Raw genomic sequence first — 21,577 nt, forward strand, 5'->3', positions numbered from 1 at the left:
AAATACTTCATAATAGGTGGGATCATAGGATAAGCCATCTTCTTTCTACATGCTTACAGCTCCTATTACTGTTAATGGAAATTACAAGACTACGCCAATAATTCATGCAATGTTCACTATCATAAAAGTGATAAATAGTTGGAAGCCTTGCGAGCATTTCAAACAGCAAATTCAGACAGAATGAGAGGTTACTGTAGAAAGCGACTACCAACTTGCTGTGATTCATTGTTTGCCTAAAACTAGCAAGGGAAATCAACAAGTTTCTCCTCCCAGGCTGTTGATCAATATCCACACAGTCACAATGCTGTTCCTCCATATTTTACTCTGAAGCCCTTAAAAAGCAGAAGGTGGGAAGCAGAGTTAAAGAAACCCCAAATCCAGCAGCAGGCAGCACCCCCAAACCACATTGTATTACGCAGTAATCAAGTATTGGTGCCCCCAAAGCACCACACAAGCACCGTTACCTCAAAGAACCACATTCCCACAGGAACATTTAACTAAATGGGAACGCTGTGGGCCAAGCCTTGTGCCACAAAGGTATGAAGCTACTATGCACGTCACACCCAGCTGAGTGACCCTCCAGGGGAGGTTTAGGTTAGATATGAGGAGGAAGTTTTTCCACACATAGGGTGGTGACACACTGGAACAGGTTGCCCAAGGAGGCTGTGGATGCCCCATCCCTGCAGGCATTCAAGGCCAGGCTGGATGTGGCTCTGGGCAGCCTGGGCTGGTGGATGGAGACCCTGCACACAGTAGGGGGTTGAAACCAGATAATCACTGTGGTTCTTTTCAACCCATGCCATTCTATGATATAAAGGAGCAGCAGACACCACGCTGAGCTGCTCCGAGCCAGGAAAGCCTCACCACACATCCTCTTTCCACTGTCTTTAGGGCATGGCTAATGCCAGTCCTGAAACCTCCCCAGAGGAAAAAGCTAAAAGGAAAAAAAAATACATAAATGAGAAGGTTTAACTCTCTGGAGAGGCACCATGTTATTTCTGAAGGATGTGAAAGGAAAAGAAAACGATTCAGTGGGGATTTTTCTTCATTATCACCCAGCCCAGAGAAGCAAACGTACAATGAGCAGAGGTCCACACGTATTGATTTTAGAGCCGAGGAAGCGTGTGGCTAACAGCTTTTTAAGTATCTCCATTTTCAGTTACTTCAACAAAATTACCAACGGGCAGCGTAACAAAGTGAAAGTTTCTGTAGGAAATCGCCGACTAAAAATGATCATTTAGGTTGCGAAACGTTTCTTTTCATCCAAAGTAAAGGGCTTTTAAAGGCAGCGGTTGGAGCTACCCCTCACCAGACGTTTCCACAGACCATAATCTGTCTCTCTTTCAGGATGATAATCTTAACCCAATTTTATCGTTCGGAGACTTTTAGAACTAAACAATACCTGCTCATAACTCAGCCTGAGAGGAAGGAGCAGGTGAGCAGCTTTAAGCAAAGAAACAACGCCCCAAGGGCAGCGCCGCCCCCTCAGGGCTTCCCGCCTCGGGGTAACGGCCGCGAGGGGCGGGCTGCGCCATCTCTTAGCAGCAGCCCCGCGATGGAGGCCGACACCATCGAGCAGCTTCGGCGGGAGGCGGCGGAGTATTATAGCAACCACGGAGTGCAGCAGCGAATGGAGGACGCTCTGAACGCCCTCTTCCCGCTGTGCCCCGCAGATCTCTACGGGGACTTGGTACCGCAGCACGCAGGCGCTCCCCTTGTAGGGCGGTGGGGCGGGGGCTGAAGCGGCTGCTGGCTGTGGCGGGCGGGGCGGAGCGTTGTAGTGTTTCCTGTGTCCGAGTGCATCGCCATCCCCATGGGAGATGGAGCTGGCGATCTTCCGGCCTTGCTGGATGTTTGGCCTGTGTTCTGTCGTGGCTCCTTATAAGCTGAGCCGTGCTTTTGCTCTGGTGACCGTCTGAAACCGCCGAGAAAGTCTGTAATAAGCCTCACTTGGCTATGTGATATTTAAAGCAACACCGGTGTTCATGAAATACAGATGAGCCCCAGCTATATTCACATCAGTGCCACAGCCCATTAAAGACCATGTCTGATAAATAATTAAGAGCGCTCTGCTTGCACCTCCGTGTGAAATCCCAGCTTCACCACGCGCTGACCTCTGTGCTGCGTCAGTTGTTTTCTGTGGTAACACAGCACCCAGCACAGCTCTGCAGGCATTTATGAGGGTTATTCCTTTCTGGAATCTTTCTCCTGACAAATTCCAGACAAAGAGATGCATTTTTTTTCTTAGATCTTATCCACAGATAAAATAACAATGGTCTATCAACTCACTGAACCTTCCTGTGTGAGCCTTCATGTAAGGAGATTTCACGAGTAGCGTTTGAATAACATGATTTTTTTGTTTCGTTTTATAGTGTAAATCCAATTAAACCTTGGATAAACACCGGTTTTCTAGAAGGCCTTGGAGGTATTTGATGATACCCATCACTAACTTTGCAAAATAAAACACACTCTCTAACCTGGATGTAGTTTTGGACTTTCCACAGATCACACAGAATCACAGAATGACCCGGGTTGGAAGGGACCTCAAGGATCATGTAGTTCCAACCCCCCTGCCTGGCAGGGCCACCAAACATACACCTTTACTAGATCAGGTTGCCCAGGGCCCCGTCCAACCTGGTCTTGAACACCTCCAAGGACGGGGCATCCACAGCCTCCCTGGGCAGAATTCCAGGCTCAGATTCAAGTTGGATTCATACCAAGATGATTCATAAGCAGATACTGCAGACATAAACAGGAGTATGTCTGATATTGGGACGAGTAAATAGATATGCTCAATGGTGGATATGATTTAAATCTATTAAATGGAATAAAAACCTGTTTGCATAGAAAGCACCTCCTAATGAGCTCCTTCTCTTTCCTTTAAGGCTAACTACTTCTCTAAATTTTCCAAAGCTCCAGTCATATGCAAAGTGGCTGGAAGAAAAGTTCTTGATGGAGTTGGTCAACCAACATTAGAAGTGGAAATACACTGCACTGTGAAAAACTACGAGAAGGTGTGAGCTGCTCCTTATTTATTGAATAAGACGCTGCCAGGGAAATGTACTGTTCTACTCCTCGTGAGCATTTTATTTTGCAGCTTTAGTGAGTGGATGTGTATCCCTGTGACTCATCAGTTCAGGAAATAGTGAAGTTAAAAAACCCTGTTGTACGGTATCCACAAAGCACTGGTGAGGGAACAACTTTTCTTTGAGCCAATAGGCTGATGTGGGTGATAGCTGAGTCAAATGGCACTAAGCACAAATGCTGATGAATTGCGGTACAGCAGGCGAACAACAGCTGCAGTAAAAGATGCCATGACACGAGTGTGATCTTTGGAATCCTTCCGTTCTGATAACAATATATATATATATATGCAAAACAGATCTGTCATGAGTTGTTGTTTTTTTTTCTTAAGTAGTTATACTTTAGATTGAGAAACTTAAACAAGGTCTGTGAGTACCGAGGTGTAAGAGAGCAGGAAGGAGGAACTGGATTAAAAAAAATAAGTTAAATGGAGCAAACTGATTTGCAGATGGGTACTTGTAGCACTGATAAGGAAAACTACTTAATCTTTAAGAAAGATATTTCCAAGTGAGAATTAATGTTGTCAGCCTTTCTGTATTATTTTGCAGAGGATTTGTTCTGCTGTAATTTCTTCTCATTATCAAATACCTGAGAATGCTTTATCTGGAACTGAAGCTGATGAAAAAGAAAGAAATGACTCTGTTACCACTGCTGTGGAATGGGTGAATGAATCACTAAACACAATGTTAAGAGACTTGAAACCTACTGACCAGTGTGAAATTGATAAGATGCTTGGGTAAGCTTCGCACAATATTTCTACTCTTTTTAGCTACTGCAGAACAAATTATTCACTTGAAATACTATTAATTTATACTTTAAGGGAAACGCATATACAATAATTAATGTTTTTTTAAGTATTTTTGTGTATTATGTATACTATATGCTAAGCATGAGAAGCCCGTTCAGTGTATGATTCGCTGCTGATTTATAACTTTGATGTGAGAATTATGCCATTTTTAATAAGAATTTGTGCCAATTAGATTTAGAGTACTGAGGTGAATCTAGATATATTGTTTGCATTGCTGTATATAGCTTATATACTCAGTCTGCCTGAATTGGGTGGCTGTGACCACATATGTATGCAGTTTGTGTTTCATGCAGGCAGTTGAATTCAGCCACTCTGGGACTGCAATCACCTGCCTGACAGCACACAGCTGACCTACTGAATTAGCAACTTAGAACAAGTTGCTACATGTCATAAAGTTATGACAGGTTTACCACTGTACCACCCATACAAAGTAAATGGGGATCTTGTACACTAAGATTATCTTTAAGATTGTGTCTACAGGGAACTCACTTTCAAACCAGTGCAATCTGAAAATCATGTGCTGAGGACTGTTACGCTCGCTTGTGGTTCTTTTTCTTTATCCAGTGTTGCAGATAACTGTCAAAAACAGTAATTTACTGACTTTTCCAGCTTCACACAATCAGGGCAGAATCTCAAACAGATGCTCTTAATCCATCTCCAGCATGTTCTCCAGCGAGCATAGCGTGCCTCCTTTGACATGCATGACAACATTTTGAGCTGCTAACCTTTGTTCTTTTTCTCAGTGAATACTTTTCAAAAAAGGTAGAAGAAAAAAAAGAAACTGAAAAAGAGAAAGAAGAAGACGACACTGCTTCCATAACTTCTTGTGCTCCACCAGCAGTTGCACCATCTGGGCAAAAAAAGGAAGCAAAAGGAGGTTTTTATTGATTTCCTTGTAATATTTTCTGTAATACCAAAATTGACAAAGATGCTAAAATACTTCCTGTAGTAATCTCATTAAGGAGTAGTGTCACCTATTTGGAGAGTTAAGTTAGTCTGTCTGAAACCATCTTTTTTCTTTCTGTCCTTCTTTCTGATCACAGCAGTTTCTACTTCAGAAATGAGAGAGGAAAAATACACAGTTTTGTCATCATTCGCTTGCATTTATTGAACAGAGTTTCTGCCTTTGTTTTATGGTTGGCGTAGACAGGAGGTTATTACTCTTCAGAATGTGGAATAAGAATGGAGGAGGATGCAAATGAAGAATAAAAATGAAAATGATAAGGAAAGAAAAGAATCATAGAACTGAAAAGGAAAATGGAAATAGTTTGAATATAGAAGTTGAAAAGAATTGAAAGGGGAAGGGAGGAAGGGAAAATTGTGGCTAACACTGACAAAGGGAGGAAATAAAGGTGAGAAGTGAAAGGAAGGGGATGAGGTGGGAAAGACAGGCAGTACAGGGTGAAAAAGAAGTAAGGAGACAATGGTACTGAATGGTATGAGAGTAGAGAAACAGAATTAATGTATACAGCAAAAAAGAAAAGAAAAAAGGCACAATATGTTACTGAGGTACATTAAGATCTTCCTGTTTTCATTTACTGCAAGTCATACCATTTTGACAAATTTCAGTTGCTTATCAGTTTAGTTTGAACTGTCATAAAATACTGGTATAACTTCCCAATTCATATGTTCAACATGTGCACAGTAAGTCCACCTTTAACCTGAAATGGAACATCTGCAGCCGTCTGTTTACCAGAGCATCTCAGTACTGGATTACTGATGTTGTGTATGCGTAGCTCTTTATCCTCTACGTAAGAGGTATAAAAGCTGTATACGGTATGCAAATAATGCTTAATCTAATCAGCATATCCACGGAAGGTCCTGCTGGGCCTCTATTGTTGCCCATCTTAGTTGTGTGCTGCAGTATTTAAATATTTTATTGAAAACTTCCACAGGGAAGGAAAAATTGTATATCATTGTTAGTAGGAACCAAGGCAGTTTCTTTGGCTGATTCACAAAAAAGTACCCGATGCATATGATTTCAGATCCACATAGGTGCTTGCTGTACATCTTAGCAGGGTAGGTAATAATAGCGGGAACTGCTGGGCTTCAAGCATTTTGACAAAAGTTATTTTACTGTGTGTGAAAGGGAAATAAGTTCCTTTGAAAATTTAACAAGATCTTAACAAGTCTGTGTGTGTGGAATATTTAAAAGACGTGTTCTTTTGTTGAAAATCCAACTCTAATAGGCCTGCAATTTTTTTTTTCATGCTCATTATTAGCTGGAATCAAGTATGTAGACTCCAAATCAGCTTATAATGTAATATTCCAAGTCTTTTGTGCAAAAGCTGAGCATATGAGGAGACCAATAAATAACAACGCAGAAAACCTAAAAAATGATTTGTCAATACTCCATGTAAATAAACATACACAGATTTCAATGGCTGAAAGCAATGGATTCGAAACACATTTGAAATCAAAGTGAGGACAGGTACTTTACTTATTTGTAAGGTCATGTTATATACTGCAAATGACAAGATTAAACAACTGAGTATTATTATTTTTGTAATATATTGAGTACAGTACTGAAATGTGAATATTTTATTTGCTTGCATAACCCTGGTACATGGGCGCATGTTTTAAAGCAGTAAAATATTTAGCTACTATTCTCTGTCTTGCAGGGAAGAAGTCAAATACAGAGATAACAATCCCACCTGCAGAACCCAGTGAATCAGTGCTCTGTGGCAGCTTAGCCATTGGGGGAACATCACTCGCTATAGCTAAGGCTGGTGCCTCTATTAATCACACCCCATTGTACTTACACATTGCACTGCTGAAACACAGTCAGGTACATGCGACTTCTGTCATCTTGTTTATTCTAATTACCACAATCGTGAAGTTGGGAATCTGTCATGAAACAGGGATTAAATAGACCTCATAAAATACGTTCTTAAACCAATTGCTTGTAGCAGGCTTAGAAGCAGCCCTGTGCCATCCTTAAAACATACAGTAAACGATTCTCTCTTTCTTTTTTTTTCCACTTACAATCTCAATGACAGGATTCACCTAAAGAAATGACTCTGCCACTCCCAATGGTTACTCTGTTGAGCTGTGAAAAATTGTCACTTGCAAAACTCAAATTAATGAAAGAAGTTATGCTCATACCACCAGTTCAGTTATCGATCAAACAGGTATTGTTTTGTTGGTGTTTTTAATAATACATCCTATTTTTTTAGTTAATATATTCTATACATTTCATATATACGTGAGTGAGCACATCGAACTTTTCAGTAGAATCCTTAGAAAGTGCATTTTTCATTTTTTGTTTACTTGTATGGCCCAAGTTTTAACATTTTGAAATGGATATATGTGTTAGAATACCAGAAACAAATCAGTGCATTAAAGAAGATACAGATATCTGTTATAAAACACTTGAGTCTTTTCAAAAATGTGACTTTACATTCCTAGGTGATAAATACTGTTAGTTATTTGTAGCACATACCAAACAGAAACACCAACAAAATTCACAGCAGAGCATCAAATCTTTGAGAATAAACTGCTTTAAAAATGAAATTGTGAAGCTAGAAGGGGATACAAAGCAGGACAAAATCTATTCAAGGGGCAGGAAGGATGGATGAGGCAGACTGGGTCAACACGCTCTTTTTGTTTAGCCATATGGTGCATTAAAGAATGTATCTGCACAAGATGCCTACATTAGGGCTGTGATTTCTATTTTGTATGCTGGTGTCCTGAACAAATAGCTGAGTTCGATTCTTTCTTCTTCCTTTTCCTTTAACTTTTCAGAACTGTCACATAGAGCTCATAATAAGGTTACCAATTCCTTACTACTCAAAGACTTAATTCCTCCCAGTGCCCAAGGGAGAGCAGCAAGCTGTTCGCTGCAGTGCAGTGAGCACAGCAGTTCCCCCTGTGCTGATACGCTGTCAGCTGTGACTGACTTCTGCCCCCTTCAGTTTTTCAGTTTTCTTTTACAGGCACAGCTAAAGGAAACGTGAAATGTGATTTACGGAGTTAGCATTAAACTTTCCCTAACTCAGCCAAAACCAGTCTTGTGTTAAAAGCAGCAGATTAATTTTAGTGGAGTGTTCCTCCATTCCCTAGTTCTAGAAACAAAAACAGCATTTCTTTCCCTGCTGTCTGAAAATGTCAGTTTTCAGTTAGGTAGCCTTAGAGATATTCACAGTTGTGGACACTCCCACTCTTGAATATTAGGCAGATCAAGATGTTGCTTACTTGTTTCACTTGGAAAGGGTTTGTTGTTTTTTTTTTAGTGGAAGAGGCCACTTTTTTGCCGTCGTTTTTAATGGCATAATCAAATATTTCTGTTCATTCCACTGCTACTAATCCTTTAGCTCTGGACACTCGGAGGAAAAATGTGTTTAGGAAGTCTGTAATATATATTTTTTAAAGACTTTATATTGAGGTCTGTGTTTGGAAGTGCTCTGATTCAAGCAGTTAGAATGAAGTAATTGATCTTTCTTATGAAGAATAATGATGTTTAATTTCAGGGCATAGAAAGAGCTCTGGACATTCAAAAAGAAATGATGAGACTGCTGGAGCCTGCAGGGAAAGGGGTACAATAAAAATGTGTTATTAATGTGATGTACTTCATTTGGCCTTTCTATTTCTATTGTCTGTTTAACATTAAACATAGAATATTTTGCATATTATCACATTTAGTCTTATCGCACAGAATAGAATTATTGCTCCCTGACTGATGAATAAAACACTGGGCATTTAGTGATATTACATTAATGAAGACAGAATAAAACATCATTCTAGGTATAGGAAGACTTTTCTATTTCATTACATACATCATGAAAAGTCTGCTAGGGAAGAATACTGTCACAGCGAACATATGCTGTATGTTTCTGATTCTGCTAAGTCTCACAGAAACAAATAATGTATAGTTCAAAGTAGTATTATTGCAGTAGTTTATCAAGCTCAGTATTTCCATATGCTTTTTGCAAAGTAAGGTTAGGTTTCCTCCAGTACAGAGTCTAGATGCTCATTTCTTAGAGCTCTGTATTGTGGGAATTGTAGAAATATTTTGAAAAACTGATGCTTTGGGTGATGCATGCATAGAAATAAATATTTCAAATGAGCTACCACCTCAAAATAAGATGAGTTAATTGCTTATAGTTTCCTTGTCTTGAATACTATCTCCTAAATTAAATATATGCAATCTCTTAAAGCCAGAATTTGGTCAATGCATTTTTTTAATTATTATTATTATTTTTTAATGTAAAGTCTGTCATTTTTGGACCTTTACATGGCATTGTCTCATTGGTCCTCTCTTCCTTCAATGCCAACAGCCCAATCCTCAACTAGCAGACAGTAAGAAAGGCAAAGCACAAAGTAAAGAGAAGAAAGCTTCGGTAAGAAAAGAAATTTTAAGTTTTCGGTAAGGTATTAAAAACTGAAGGGAACCAAAACGTTCTTAAGAAATGAAACATAAATCTGCATTACCATTTTGGAAAGGACTTTTAAATAAACCACATGCCCCTATTTCACGTAATAATTTGGATTCTTCTGACTACACCATCCCCTCCTGTGGAACAGTAACAGAAAGGGGGAATACTTCTGGAGCCTGGGCATTTTTTCTGATATAGAAAATGAAAACCTACTAAGTCATCCAACAGAATGTTCTGTAGGCCTGTAGCACTAGCAGTGTACAAGCACCTCTGATCTTGTAAGCCCACAACCGTTACCTGTAAGACTTGTGTATCGTGCTGCTTCCTAAACATTGGAAATTTAACTCCCCTCTTAGTCATGCTGCATTGAATTCCCTGATCCTGCTTGAGGTTATAGATAATGGCAGATAAGAAAAAGAAGCTGAAGGGCAGCACTCACAATAGTGGCAGGGCGTTATTTTGCATGACTCAAATGATCTTTTGTTGTTTTATTGTTTCTTTATTTCCACTTCATAATCTGTAGTTTACAGATGAGTTTCCAAATACTGGGATGGAAATGCCATGCTGGCTGTGCTTCCCATGGTGAGATGATTAAAATCTTACCAGATAAGAACTCGTGCTTTTGTGGAGTGTCTGAAACACAGGATGAGAAAAAGTTTTCATGCTTGGTAAATTCTCATTCATTCAGAACTAACCTTAAAGATGCTAATGCTGTTTTTGAGAACAGATTTATGTGATGATTATTGAAGGCAGGCTGTAATGACAGTGAATATATATGCAAGTTTCATATACTTGTAAATAAATTAATTATTTTTTGTTTTACTTTCAGCCACCAGCCTTAAGAATATCACACTTAGGCTGCCTAATAATGGGATATGATAACCTAGAGCAACCTCTCCTCCTAATGCAAACGGCTTGCAACAATATAGGTCTGGAGCTAGGAACAGATATGTATTTAGCAATTAATTGTGCTGCTCATGAATTAATGGACTATGTAAGTTACTTCTGCTCTTTATTAAAATAGTTCTTTGTTAATACTTTACTACTGTAATGCAGACTTGCCCAGAATCTTTTGACTTTGTTTTCCACAGCAAAGAAAAAGAAGCATCTCTGCATATATAAATAATGTTTGAATCAGTGCTACAGGTTCAGGAAAGGGCAAGCCATGCAGACATCCTTTTTGTTGCCCAGTGCAGCGGGAGCTATGAGAGCTGGTGTGTCTTCCTCCTTTGCTGCTGTAGCAGCACACTGACACACCTCATGTGGAATAAGGCTCAGTGAAGCAAGGCAGCCTCTCCTTATACCCTGCATCCTGCCTACAAAAATCTCTGCTGCTTTTACAGTTTAACTTTTATCATTCAAATGGTACAGGCCGCCCTGCGTCAGCCACATTTATTTCTTTTCTCTGCTTATTTATTTAGTAACATTTTTCAGATGAGTCTGTGTTAAAGTTAGCAGACTTAACAGGCAAGCACATACTGCCTTATGTTCAGCAAACCAGCTTCCTGTCACAGAGCATCTCAGACAATTTTGAATCAGAGAAGTAAGCAGCAAATGCTGTTTTGTTCAGTTCATCATGAGGAGTAAATTAAGTAATTATCTCAAATTAATCTTCTATCTATCTTGTCTTTAAAGATGAAGAACAAGTTATTTATGCAAATATACTTCTGTAATCCCTTTGCACCACTTGATGCTTATTTCTCTGTTTTATTACACTACATCTGTTTTTGACCTTTTTGTATATTTTTACTACAGTACTGGATACCCGGTAACATTTATCTCACTTAATCAGCATTCATATACAATGATTAGATTTCAAGTTTTCTATTTGACAAAGTTTATTCATCTCCAGCTTAAGTCTTAAAGTTCTAAGCCCTCGTTCTGATATCACTTAGTGTTTTCTCTCAGCAGAAAAAGAAACTTGCTGCTGTCTGTGATTCAGCATTGCGTGACACTGTGTCTGTCTGGGTACACTGTACAGACAAGCCTCCTATTTGCACAGGATCTTCTGTGAAAACAGTTGCTTTCCTAACAGTTTTAATGAGCAATATCTTAAAGAATTATGAATAATTCTGTTATTTAACTGCAGCGTTCAATAAAGCAGTGTTTTCTTTCTGGCACGATTTGATAGGGTGCTCACAATCCCTTAATAATCCTTCTACTTGTGTGTTATGGTTTAAGTTTTCCTTAAAGTTGGGACTGGTTTGAAGCTAGCTTTTATTTGGTGGCGGTGGGTTGGCTGTTCTGTGTGTGTGGAGGAGGGGGGGGGGAGTTGTTTGTTTGTTTTGGTTCAGTGTGTTTGGGGGGGGGGGATAAGGGGATTTTTTTTTTATTGATTTTTTTCCCTATTTTTTGTTCTTGATTGTTTGATCACTTCCTCCTCCCCTTTTTGTTTTTAAGTTATTTGTTAAAAATGGGAAGGCACCAAGGAAAGGCCGTATCCTATTTCTGACCACGGAGGGTGTGCTCCTTTTCTCATAGCAACATTTCCTTTATGCAAATAAGGACTAAGAATTAACCTTTTTTTTGTGGGGGGGGGCGGGAAGTGAAACGAGATTTTTCATGCAAGATTTAATAAAAACGTCAAATATTAATAACTTTATCACAAAGTTGCGTAAAACTGCCAGTGTTGCCTAGGAAATGCTGAAAGAGATCTCCCTTGTTTTGGGAATGGAATATTTGGCAAGAGCTTACTGTTACTGCAGGCAGAGATTTCCATAATGTTCACACAGACATAGAATAAAGTAGGCAGAGTGAATGTGTGCTTATTGAAGAACACACAATATGCCCTAATGGAGATACCAGAGTCACAAGACCTGCATGCTTATATTAGTACATTGTCTATTAAAGAACTGCCATTCTCTTACACTTTGTCCTATACTTTCTAGACTAAAGGAAAATATGAAATACTCACTGGAACGTTCAAAAGTCCTGATGAAATGGTCGACACGTACGTGGAACTGGTTAATAAATTTCCTTCTATTATTGCCTTAGTAGATCCCTTAAGGAAAGAGGTAAGAGATGATGTGAAACCACTGAACTTTTCATGCTTTTACAAAACAGACCAAATATGAGGCTTCTGTTTTCAGAGTGTTTATGCACAGAAGTACTAGTATAAAAAAAACCACATGCATTAATTCATTTGCATATCTTTAATTGACTATAATTCAAGGTTGTTTTTTTTTAATGTTTGAGCTAATTCCTGACAGAAAATAATCCTGATGTGAACAGAATATGGATAGCACAACTATTAGAAGAAAATGCCAATTCTTCCTGATTCTACCGTCATATTACATATTGCATTTCCCTTCCTAAGAAAAGAAATAACACAGATTGTATTATAAAAAACAAATTACAAAATTCATGTGCTATACAAACATTATGTGGAATATTATAACATTATATGGAAGGAGCTAAAAATTTCTACATAGCTTTGTGGCTGTGCATTCCTTAGAACCATTCAAAAAACTCACATAGCTGCTCTTTCCTATGACTGAGACATATACCCAAAGCCAGAACAAATCTGTAGCTGGCAGCATTGCTCAGCAGAACTTGCAAAGTGCGTTTTATCACTGTGATCAGTGCTAGAGGAGATCATTGATGTGGGCAACAGATTAAAACATTGAAGTAGAAGACAAATGTTTTATCAGCTTACAGATAGGTGAACGAGATGGCATAACCTCAAAGAGTAGCATTAATACATATAATTCAGTTTCCACATATTACCAAAAGATATAAATTTGATTTAACTGCTACAGTTTCCTGTTAAGGAAAACGCCTGTCCTCCTCCCCCCACAGCACATCTATGAAGCTAATCCAAGCTACATCTTTGCCACAGATAATGAGGTCCTTGATGATTAGCTGTGGTACCAATTCAACAATCCACTGCCAGATAGAAGAATACTGAAGTGGTTAAGTTTAAACATTTGACCATGTGTCAAACCTTCATTTTCAGTTACTTATGGGCTTGACAGCTTTGTGAGAATAGACACCTGAGTGTATTGCAGGTATACAGCTACACATTTCAATGTGACCCACAGACCAAGAATTATCAGTTTCACAATTATTAACTTGAAATTGCGCATGATTTTAACGTGAGAACTTCGCATTCTGGAGACACAAAGAAAACAAATATATGTTGGTTTTTTTTTGTTTTTTTTTCCAAATTATACATTCCTCTCCTCTGTTTATCTTTAAATCTCATTACCAGACAGACAGTGCATTCAAATTAACAGCCTAAAAAACTGGTGCTTTGCTGGAACGAGATTGTTATATTCCACAGTTCCCTATGGGTCAGTTTTGTAGCTCTGTATCATCCTCTCCTCATATACTTCACTGAGTCTGTGGCTGCCTCCTATCTCATTACTTTATATTAAAAATATATATATAAAATGATACTGCAAATATGAATACAAGAATGAGTCATCTGAATGAAACAATACAAAATTGTTTTATCATCCACATAAATTAAATACAACACAAGAGAGGAAATTAAAATAGCAAAGCTCTATGGTTAGTTTAATTTGAAGTATTTGAAACTTCCTGCTGGGTAGCTATCTTTGATTAATTACAGGTACAAATTTATGTTTTCTAGCAAAATCTTAAAAGCCAAGCAAAATTATTCTATTTTCATAGAGAGACAGATTCAAAATATAAAATGTATCATAGTATTGAGAGTAGAATGAAATCCAAAAATACTTTTTCAAGTTTAAATTGTGCCTTTACAGTTCGAGTTTTCATTCAGTTTGGTGTTTCAAACCTCAGGTATTTGCTTGCTTGTTTGTGCAGGACAGGCAGCAGTGGAATAACGTGTGTTGTGCTCTCGGTTCCAAATGTTACCTGATTGCTGAAGATGCTGCCACAAATACTTCCAAACTTAAAACAGACCAGAATATAAACATACCAACATGCAGTGGTATTGTCCTAAAATATGTTAATCAAACCAAGATATCAGACCTTGTAGAACTGACTGGACTTCTAGATGGTGAGTATAGAGATAAAAAAAGCTTGCATGCAAGCCCTCCAAGTCAAAAAATCATGTTGCTACACCTACAAATATTACATCTTTATATTTAATCATCACCACTTCTATTTTAGCAAGCATTTGTCAGAAGGAACAGTCACGTTCTGTTCGCAAATCTCTCATTCAGGAGCCTGAAACAGGACGCAGGCGTAGCGAGTACATTGTGTATGTTTTGAATGTGGGTGCCCTTTGACACAGCAGATAAGAGTCACGCCATTCAATGTCAGAATTAAAATGAAACAGATGATACAGCTGAGGAATTTGAATTTTGCTTCAGATTAGTATTAATAATTAAGAAATCCAAACTAGTCCAAAACATTTAAAAGGACAGTTTACATATTACTGAGCCTTTATAGTACCAGTATTAAAACCTGTGTGATTTCTTACGTAAGATTTCTTTGTATAATTTTTTTTTATTCTATCCATCTTTATCCCCAGAAATAGACAAATTTTATATAATTTCCTTCTCCTTATTCACTCAAAAATTCCGGAATCGCTCTACCAAAGTGAGTGAAAAGCAATGTAAATGTTTCATTCAGTCATGAGGGTAAACTCCTTTTCACAGTGAAGAAAAATCATTACTGTAGGAAAAAAAACATGTTTAAAGAAACAGAACAGCCTCCTGGCGTGTACGATACATTACCGGACACATCAGCTAGAGGTAGGTGAGATAGGATGTTGGATATCCCTTTATTTGTACTGAAAGTAAAAGACAACGTACCGTTAATGCCATCATTGCAGCAAACCAGAATAGTTCCCATTTTCGTGAAGTGAGTTGCATTTCATCTTAGCCCAATGGAAAAAAAAAAGAACAAAAAATGTAAACGATATCTCTGTTGTATTTATAAAATATACTAATGAAGGTTGCACAATGCTGTTATATATAGGTCAAAGACGTATTACCATATTAGGAAGTCCAGATGGAGAATCTTCTGATGATAGCCTTGTGGATCTGGTAAGTACTGAAAGCTATTCCATTGCAGAATTGCCAAAACACTGCTTTGAACAGGAATTATTTTTTAGGAGAAAGCCTGTTTCTGTGTGAGAAAGAAACACTTTACAAAACAGCCTTTTTCTAGGGTTGTTTTTTATTCCCTCACAGAGAGTTAATCGTTGAGTCTAAAAAGAAGATGCAGGAAATTTGCCAAAGCAGGGAGCATATTCACAAGGGTATATGATCTATTTGGTTGCATTAGTTTATAAAAAAGTGAGTTACTTAAAACATTTCCGAATGGTAATAATATTAGCTATAAAATTGTTAAACAGTGATATATTTAGGCTTTTTGTATTAAAGCTACCTTTGCAAATAAAATTCCACCTTGTATGCCAGTGAAAATTATTGTTTGCATCCAGCAAATCTCTCATCGGGAGATTTTAATTCTGCTTAAAGGAGGTTTATTATCTGTAAAAAGATAAGAAAATTGTTAAGTTGGAAGTAGGGTACCATGTATAATTATTACAAATGACTTCACTCCCCAAAGCAAATAGGTTTAAAATACGCACTTTCTCGTTTCAAGGCTGTTGGACTGGGTGCCAGGTTTGTCAAGTTGGGAGGTCTTTCCCGCGGAGAAAGGGTGACCAAATACAACCGCCTTCTTGCTATAGAGGAAGAACTGGCCAAGAATAGAACGCTACGTATGAGCTTCTTTCTTACTTTGTTTTCAGCTTGCAATGAATACGGGAACAAAGATTGGAGGGAGAATGATTGAAACTGCACCGCAGGAGGGAAGTGAAATCAAAAGACTATAAATAAGTGCTGACAAAAAAAACCTAGGATAGCACTTGCCACAATGTATATTGTTGTCCTAATGGATTATCTGTTTACTGAATGTTAAAATAGACCCCTTCTTGAGGAGTAGCCTACATTAAGCCTTTTTCCAGAATTAATTGGTAGGAGTCTTGAAGCCCACGGTGCAAAAGGAACAAAACAAAAACCATGCAGATAACACTCCGAAAAGCTGCCAAAATGGAATTTTAGGCCCAATAGCCCACACTTCCTTTAAGCCCCTAAATATATACTGCTAGCAAAACTTCATTTCACCATCCTTTTGTGTGCCATATGTACAGCAAAATGTGTTTGGAAAGCTACATTTGCATGGGTAAGTACTAAATAAAACCCAAGGCAAATCCAAGTTGAGGATGCACATTTAGCCTTAGCCACTGGTATGCATCTGCCTGCATTTCCTCATCTGCATCTTCTTTTTACACCATTAGAGCCACTTCTCACTTGCTCAGGTATCTATCAAGACAGGATAAAGGCATACAGTCTTGGGGGGTGGGAGGGCAGAGGCACAGGAAGGCAGGAAGGAAGGAAAGAGTTTGCACAAATTTATTATGGATAAGTGAAAGAAAATGAAAGAGAACTAAGTCATCTGACCTTGTTTCTATTGTTGTTATTGTTTTCTTTATGTTCTACACATGGAATAGCAACACTTGACAAGCAAAAAAAGAAACTGCTGAAAATATTTCAAGTCTGGGACATTTTTCACTTGCTCACACAGTTGTCATTAAAAAAAACCACAACCAGAAATGTACACAGATTTGTTTTGATGAGTTCCAGAGAATGTGTTTTCAAAACCAAGTCATAATAATTACAAAGAACGATGACCTTTCACTGCCTTAGCAATATTGATATATCCCCTATTCAGATGGATATAGTCTAAACAAAAAGGCTTGAGTTTGACATGTTTAAAACTGCACCTCATAAAATGAAATAGCAACAATTCCTGAAGCTGTTAATCATTTGGCAGAAATGAAATCCAGTAATTAAATCAACAGCAGGGAAATAGTGAGATAGCATGTCTGAGCTGCATACCAAACTCTTCATTTGGCTGGGCTGCAAGCTACAAAATACACTGGAGGGCTGAGCATGGAGGTCTCTGTAAATGGTTCGTGGATGGAAGGTGACATTGACCCATCAGGAGTCCCCCTTAGGACTGGCTGAACGGGGCACACAGCTGGCCCAGGAGCACTGCAGCTACAGGGAGCCAGGCTCTGCCTGCTGCCTTCCTCTCTCACTGTCAGGCTCTGAGATCACACAGAACTCTCCGTCTACTGCAGCCCCAATGCTGACGCTATGTTTCAGTCCGTGAGTGCACCTGAAAGGCAGACGACAACTGCTGATAAGATGAAATCACAGACTGGTCAACCCTTTGCTGGGAACTCACAGACAGATGTGACCTATTCAGTGAATGGGCAGGCTTTGTATGCATGGAAAAAAAAAAGATACAAACAAAAAATCAGCAGTGAGTGTGATGTGAGTGAGGAAAAACAGTAGTGAGGTGTTAAGTGTCAAAAGCAACATCTGAACCTGAGCTTATATAAAGTTGTTAGACTGGGGTTGAGGAGGAAGGAGGCACAGGCAGCTAGTAGGAACATCTGCAAGAACACCAGTGCAGAGGAATATGGATGATCAAAGAAAGGGCAGCAAAAGTGAGGGTAGTAAGCAACAGGTGAGGTGGTATGTGAAGAAGGAAATGCAATAAATATCCCAGCTCAGGCTGTTTGGAATCATAGAAGGGTTTGAGGTGAAAGGGACCCAACAGCTCATCCAGTTCTGTCCTTGCTGCAGGCAGACACACCTCCACCTCCCTGCACCACATCCTAACCCTGTAACCATTTGGTTCTTAAGACCAAACCTTCATGATGTTTAAAGACTGATGTAAGCATTATCTAGACGTTTAGAAAGAAAATCTGAGTGCATCAGAGAACATTATAAGAAACCAAATTTGAGCAAAGATAAGAACAAGCTTCTTTATTTTCTTCTAATGCAGGGTATGATGCCAATTTTGAATTTACTGATTTCACTGAAGAATTACAGCCAGAAGAACAAGAGCCTGACATCCTTCCTCCCCCACAGCAAGATTCGGTGCCTTCAGAGCTCACTGTGCCAGCCCTGCAGGGTCACAACACGCCTGCTCAGCTCCTGCAGAGCAGCACACTGACCTAGGTTGCTCAAAATAACTGTCTGTCAGGTAAATTTCTGAGCACTATTTTTGGTAAGGAATCCATTCGCTGCCTGTTCTTTAACCCATTTATTTTCCAGCACCTCAGCTAAAAATTTTTAAAAGCATTCAAACGCTCATTTCTCTTTCCCCAGGAGACCATTGCTTTCAGCTGAAACCAAGTTAACTGAACACTGACTGCAGTTTGAAAACACCGCAAAATTCTATGCTGTATTTACAAGCTGACAAAACCTCTGTGTTAACTTCAAAACCAAATGTTTGTTTTGAGAAAGCAGAGCTCTCTCTCCACACAAAGAGCAAGCCAGTGACAAACAGCAAAAAAAAATAGCATTTTACACAAAAACAAAGGCCCTGACTGTTAACGCTGCTCCATCCCCCCCACACAACCCTCAATGCTGCTCTTAGATCTGGCCTACAAGGGAAATGTCGCTCCAGTTCTAGCGAGCTATCAATACAAGTGCATCAGTGCAAACTCCAAATGTAGGGCACAGAGCTGTAATTTGCATCACTAGGAAGCTCGCTTCAGTCTGAAGCAAGGAATAACAACTTCACAAGGTCTGGGAAACTCGTCAGTAGTCTCTTTAATAAGCACCAGAGAAAAGATAAATAAATTATTTATGTTGCAGGTAACAAAGAGTTCACATAAAAGAAGTTTGGGTTGTTTGTTTTTTTTAAACTTTTTTTTTTATAATTTGAAAATTTGAACATATATCATACAGCAGTAATAATTCAAGGAAAAGGGCATATATAAAACACTGCATTTTATATTCAGTGTAATAGACTGTAATAGACACGAGTGAAAAATTAACCACCACTACCCTCCAGAAAGCAAAGCGTCAGATACGGAGAGACAAATTTCCCCAGGTTTAGCAATTAAACACAGTTCAGTAATTCGATCAAATCCAGGATTATCTTAGCAAACATGCAGAAACACCAGAAAAGCTGTGAAACCACCACACTCGTTACTATCACTTCACTTGGAGAAAAAGCACCAGACAGTTGCATGCAGAGCCAAACTAACAAACTCAGAACAGTCATCCTTCAGCACTATCGCTGTTTCAAACCATTAAACAGAAAATAACTCAAGTGCATTCAGGTACGCGACCACGCAATTTCAGTTACACCGATCCTCCTTAGGTTTTGCATTTGTTCCCTGATGACGTTGGTTTGTTCATTATAAAAGAATGAGATATTGTGCTGGATTTAAAAACAAGCTACAGTGAACAGGAAGTGGCAGCACAGCAAGTCAGCGATGCACCAACCTCCCTGTCCTCATAGGAAATCAGGGCTGAGGGAGACAAGGAGCTGTGTTACCAACTACAGAAATCTAAAGTGTTACCTAAAAGAGAACTTCAAACCCCTGCTCTGTACTAGGATCAAAGCAAAGGATTCTTTGTTGATGCTATGGGTTTCACCGGGGAACGTCTCATGATGTTGACTCCAAATGACCTGCAGTCCTAGAATGGCTGCATCCCAAATGCAGGAATTCCGAGAAGCCCACGATAACTCATTCTTGCAGCAGCACACGCAGACTTCAGCTGCATCTGTACCAAAGTGCTACGTAAGACTGAAAGAGAAACCAGCAGATAAATCCTCATTTGAAGAGGTGTTGATCCAAAAGAGAGCACCGCTCTCTCCCCACAGACTTCTGGCACTATCATCACCAGAAGCCATGGTGACAAAACGACACGCTGAGCTGCCTCCACCTCCAGGTTTGCTGTGTGCTTGGGAAACTACAACAGAAATGTTACGTTTTGTGCTTTCAGCGTCATCCAAGTGGCCGGCATGGAGGCAGCTGTGTGCAGATGTACAAAACTTCATCAGTAGATATCAAAATATTTTTAAAGCAACGTGTCTAAAAATTGCTTTGCTTTTGTTTTTTTTAATTATCAAAATACCCTCATAGTAAAGCTGAGGGGAGTGCAGTCATCCGCATAGGTTCTGTCCCAAACTCAACAGGGACACGAGGGGCTTCTGGACCTTTAGCAGAGCAGCTTCTCAATAAAAGAATAACTGAAAAAGCCTTTTCAAATGCAGTTTAAAGAAAAGTAAGGCAACCGTCCATACCTAAAGATATATAAACCGTACCTGAAAACTAAACAGGGAAAGGGATTTTGAGTGATATATCATTATTTAACACTACTGCACGTAACAAAACTGCATACAAAAGACCATTTCAATCCATGTTACTGACAACTGGAGCACAGGCTGCAGCCCTCAGTACAGCACCTAAGAGATTGACTTGACTCCCAAAAGCTACAGCCTTTCAGAACGGGGATTAACAGTTAGAACTGTCTGTCTCTCTTATTTTCTCAACATTACTTTCTTTATGCAGCGACGCGCTTTTTTCTTCCTTTGTTTTGTTCTGATTCAGTGCGTTTTCAGTCATCCGATGTCCACCGGCAGACACGGGATCTAACACTACAACAGACTCTGTCTCTTTTTCACTAGTAGAAGCTTTTCTTGACAACTCCGTATGACTCGGTGATCTAAAGGAAAAAAGACAGAGAGATGAATTCAGGCAACAACGCACATATTTCAGAAAAGCACGTATGTTATTACTGTTGTGACCTGGGCTGGTCTGCTAGGCTTTACAGATCACAGCTGTTACATACGGATAGCAGCGCACAGAACGCAGCAGTCGCAATACAATACCCTTCCTGAATCGTTTGTTACACAAGTGAAGTCAGATGCTTCATCACAAAAACGAACCTGCAGAGCACAGGGTATCATTTGAAAGATAAGCGTAAGAATTCATTTTCTCTCTCGTCATCTCTGAGCTGGATTGAGGATCCCCTTATCCAACACAGCAGCTGCACCAAGAGAAAATGCTGCCTGTTCCTGTAGCCCAAAACGTGGCTGCTTCTCCACATCTGCATCCCGGGGCTTTCACTACACTGTACCTGACTGCACACCAGAAGCTAAGGGCAGCAAAACCAGGTTTTCTACTGTAGCTCAGCACCAACATGCTGGGAGGGAGTGCAGGTGAGCTCTGATAATTCACCCAATGGGCTTGCTGAAATACAGAGCAGTGCTTGACCTGTGTTCCCTGCTTTAGAAATGAGAGTAGGCCTTGACTGCTTGCAGAGCAGATTCTTGCAGATGAAAATCCCTCAGAGCAAGGAGAGAGGAAGGAAAGGTCAGAGTCACGAGGATTATACACTGAGGCTGGCTTAAGCACTAACGACACTCGTCCACATTCAAAAGCCCTGTCTCAGTGCTGAGAGCATGCAGGTAAATCCTTAGATTAGCCAGCATGCACCAGAATAGAACAAGGCCAACAAGAGGACAGCATGACCCGAACACGTGGCAGGTGGGGATA

The 21,577-nt window shown here is 39.4% G+C and overlaps 2 protein-coding genes and 1 long non-coding RNA gene across 8 annotated transcripts in view; 1 reads left to right on the top strand and 2 right to left on the bottom strand.

The window, feature by feature from the left end:
- Positions 1-1,516: 1,516 nt before the first annotated feature.
- Positions 1,517-18,885, top strand: ENO4 (enolase 4). 2 transcript variants are annotated; one of them, XM_015867429.3, is made up of 15 exons: positions 1,517-1,690; positions 2,886-3,014; positions 3,633-3,820; positions 4,636-4,769; positions 6,514-6,680; positions 6,892-7,023; positions 8,362-8,427; positions 9,169-9,231; positions 10,097-10,261; positions 12,156-12,281; positions 14,056-14,251; positions 15,178-15,245; positions 15,808-15,925; positions 18,064-18,264; positions 18,390-18,885. In XM_015867429.3, the coding sequence occupies exons 1-14, from the start codon at positions 1,556-1,558 to the stop codon at positions 18,237-18,239; spliced, it is 1,863 nt and encodes a 620-aa protein (XP_015722915.2). In that variant the 5' UTR covers positions 1,517-1,555; the 3' UTR covers positions 18,240-18,264; positions 18,390-18,885. The 2 variants fall into 2 exon arrangements, with proteins under 2 accessions (XP_015722915.2, XP_015722916.2); XM_015867430.3 differs by lacking the exon at positions 15,808-15,925.
- On the bottom strand, positions 6,328-15,905 carry LOC146760002 (uncharacterized). 3 transcript variants are annotated; one of them, XR_014948938.1, is made up of 6 exons: positions 15,794-15,905; positions 15,589-15,692; positions 15,194-15,327; positions 15,012-15,076; positions 12,182-12,268; positions 6,328-6,739 (listed from the first exon to the last, which is right to left on the bottom strand). It is a non-coding gene; the product is annotated as an uncharacterized LOC146760002 (long non-coding RNA). The 3 variants fall into 3 exon arrangements; XR_014948937.1 differs by lacking the exon at positions 6,328-6,739 and adding an exon at positions 9,746-9,900; XR_014948939.1 differs by lacking the exons at positions 6,328-6,739; positions 15,012-15,076; positions 15,589-15,692; positions 15,794-15,905 and adding exons at positions 9,746-9,900; positions 14,934-14,989 and having other exon boundaries at positions 15,194-15,301.
- Positions 18,812-21,577, bottom strand: part of SHTN1 (shootin 1) — a 53,450-nt gene continuing 50,684 nt past the window's right edge. For all 3 annotated transcript variants that reach the window (XM_015867428.3, XM_032445526.2, XM_085555305.1), the window contains one exon: positions 18,812-20,744. In XM_015867428.3, coding sequence (XP_015722914.2) covers positions 20,534-20,744 — 211 coding nt within the window. In that variant the 3' untranslated portion in view covers positions 18,812-20,533. The remainder of the gene's footprint in view (positions 20,745-21,577) is intronic.

Source organism: Coturnix japonica, chromosome 8 (assembly GCF_054131305.1).
Source record: "Coturnix japonica strain WE chromosome 8, WE-NBRP24, whole genome shotgun sequence".
NCBI classification, from domain to species: domain Eukaryota; kingdom Metazoa; phylum Chordata; class Aves; order Galliformes; family Phasianidae; genus Coturnix; species Coturnix japonica.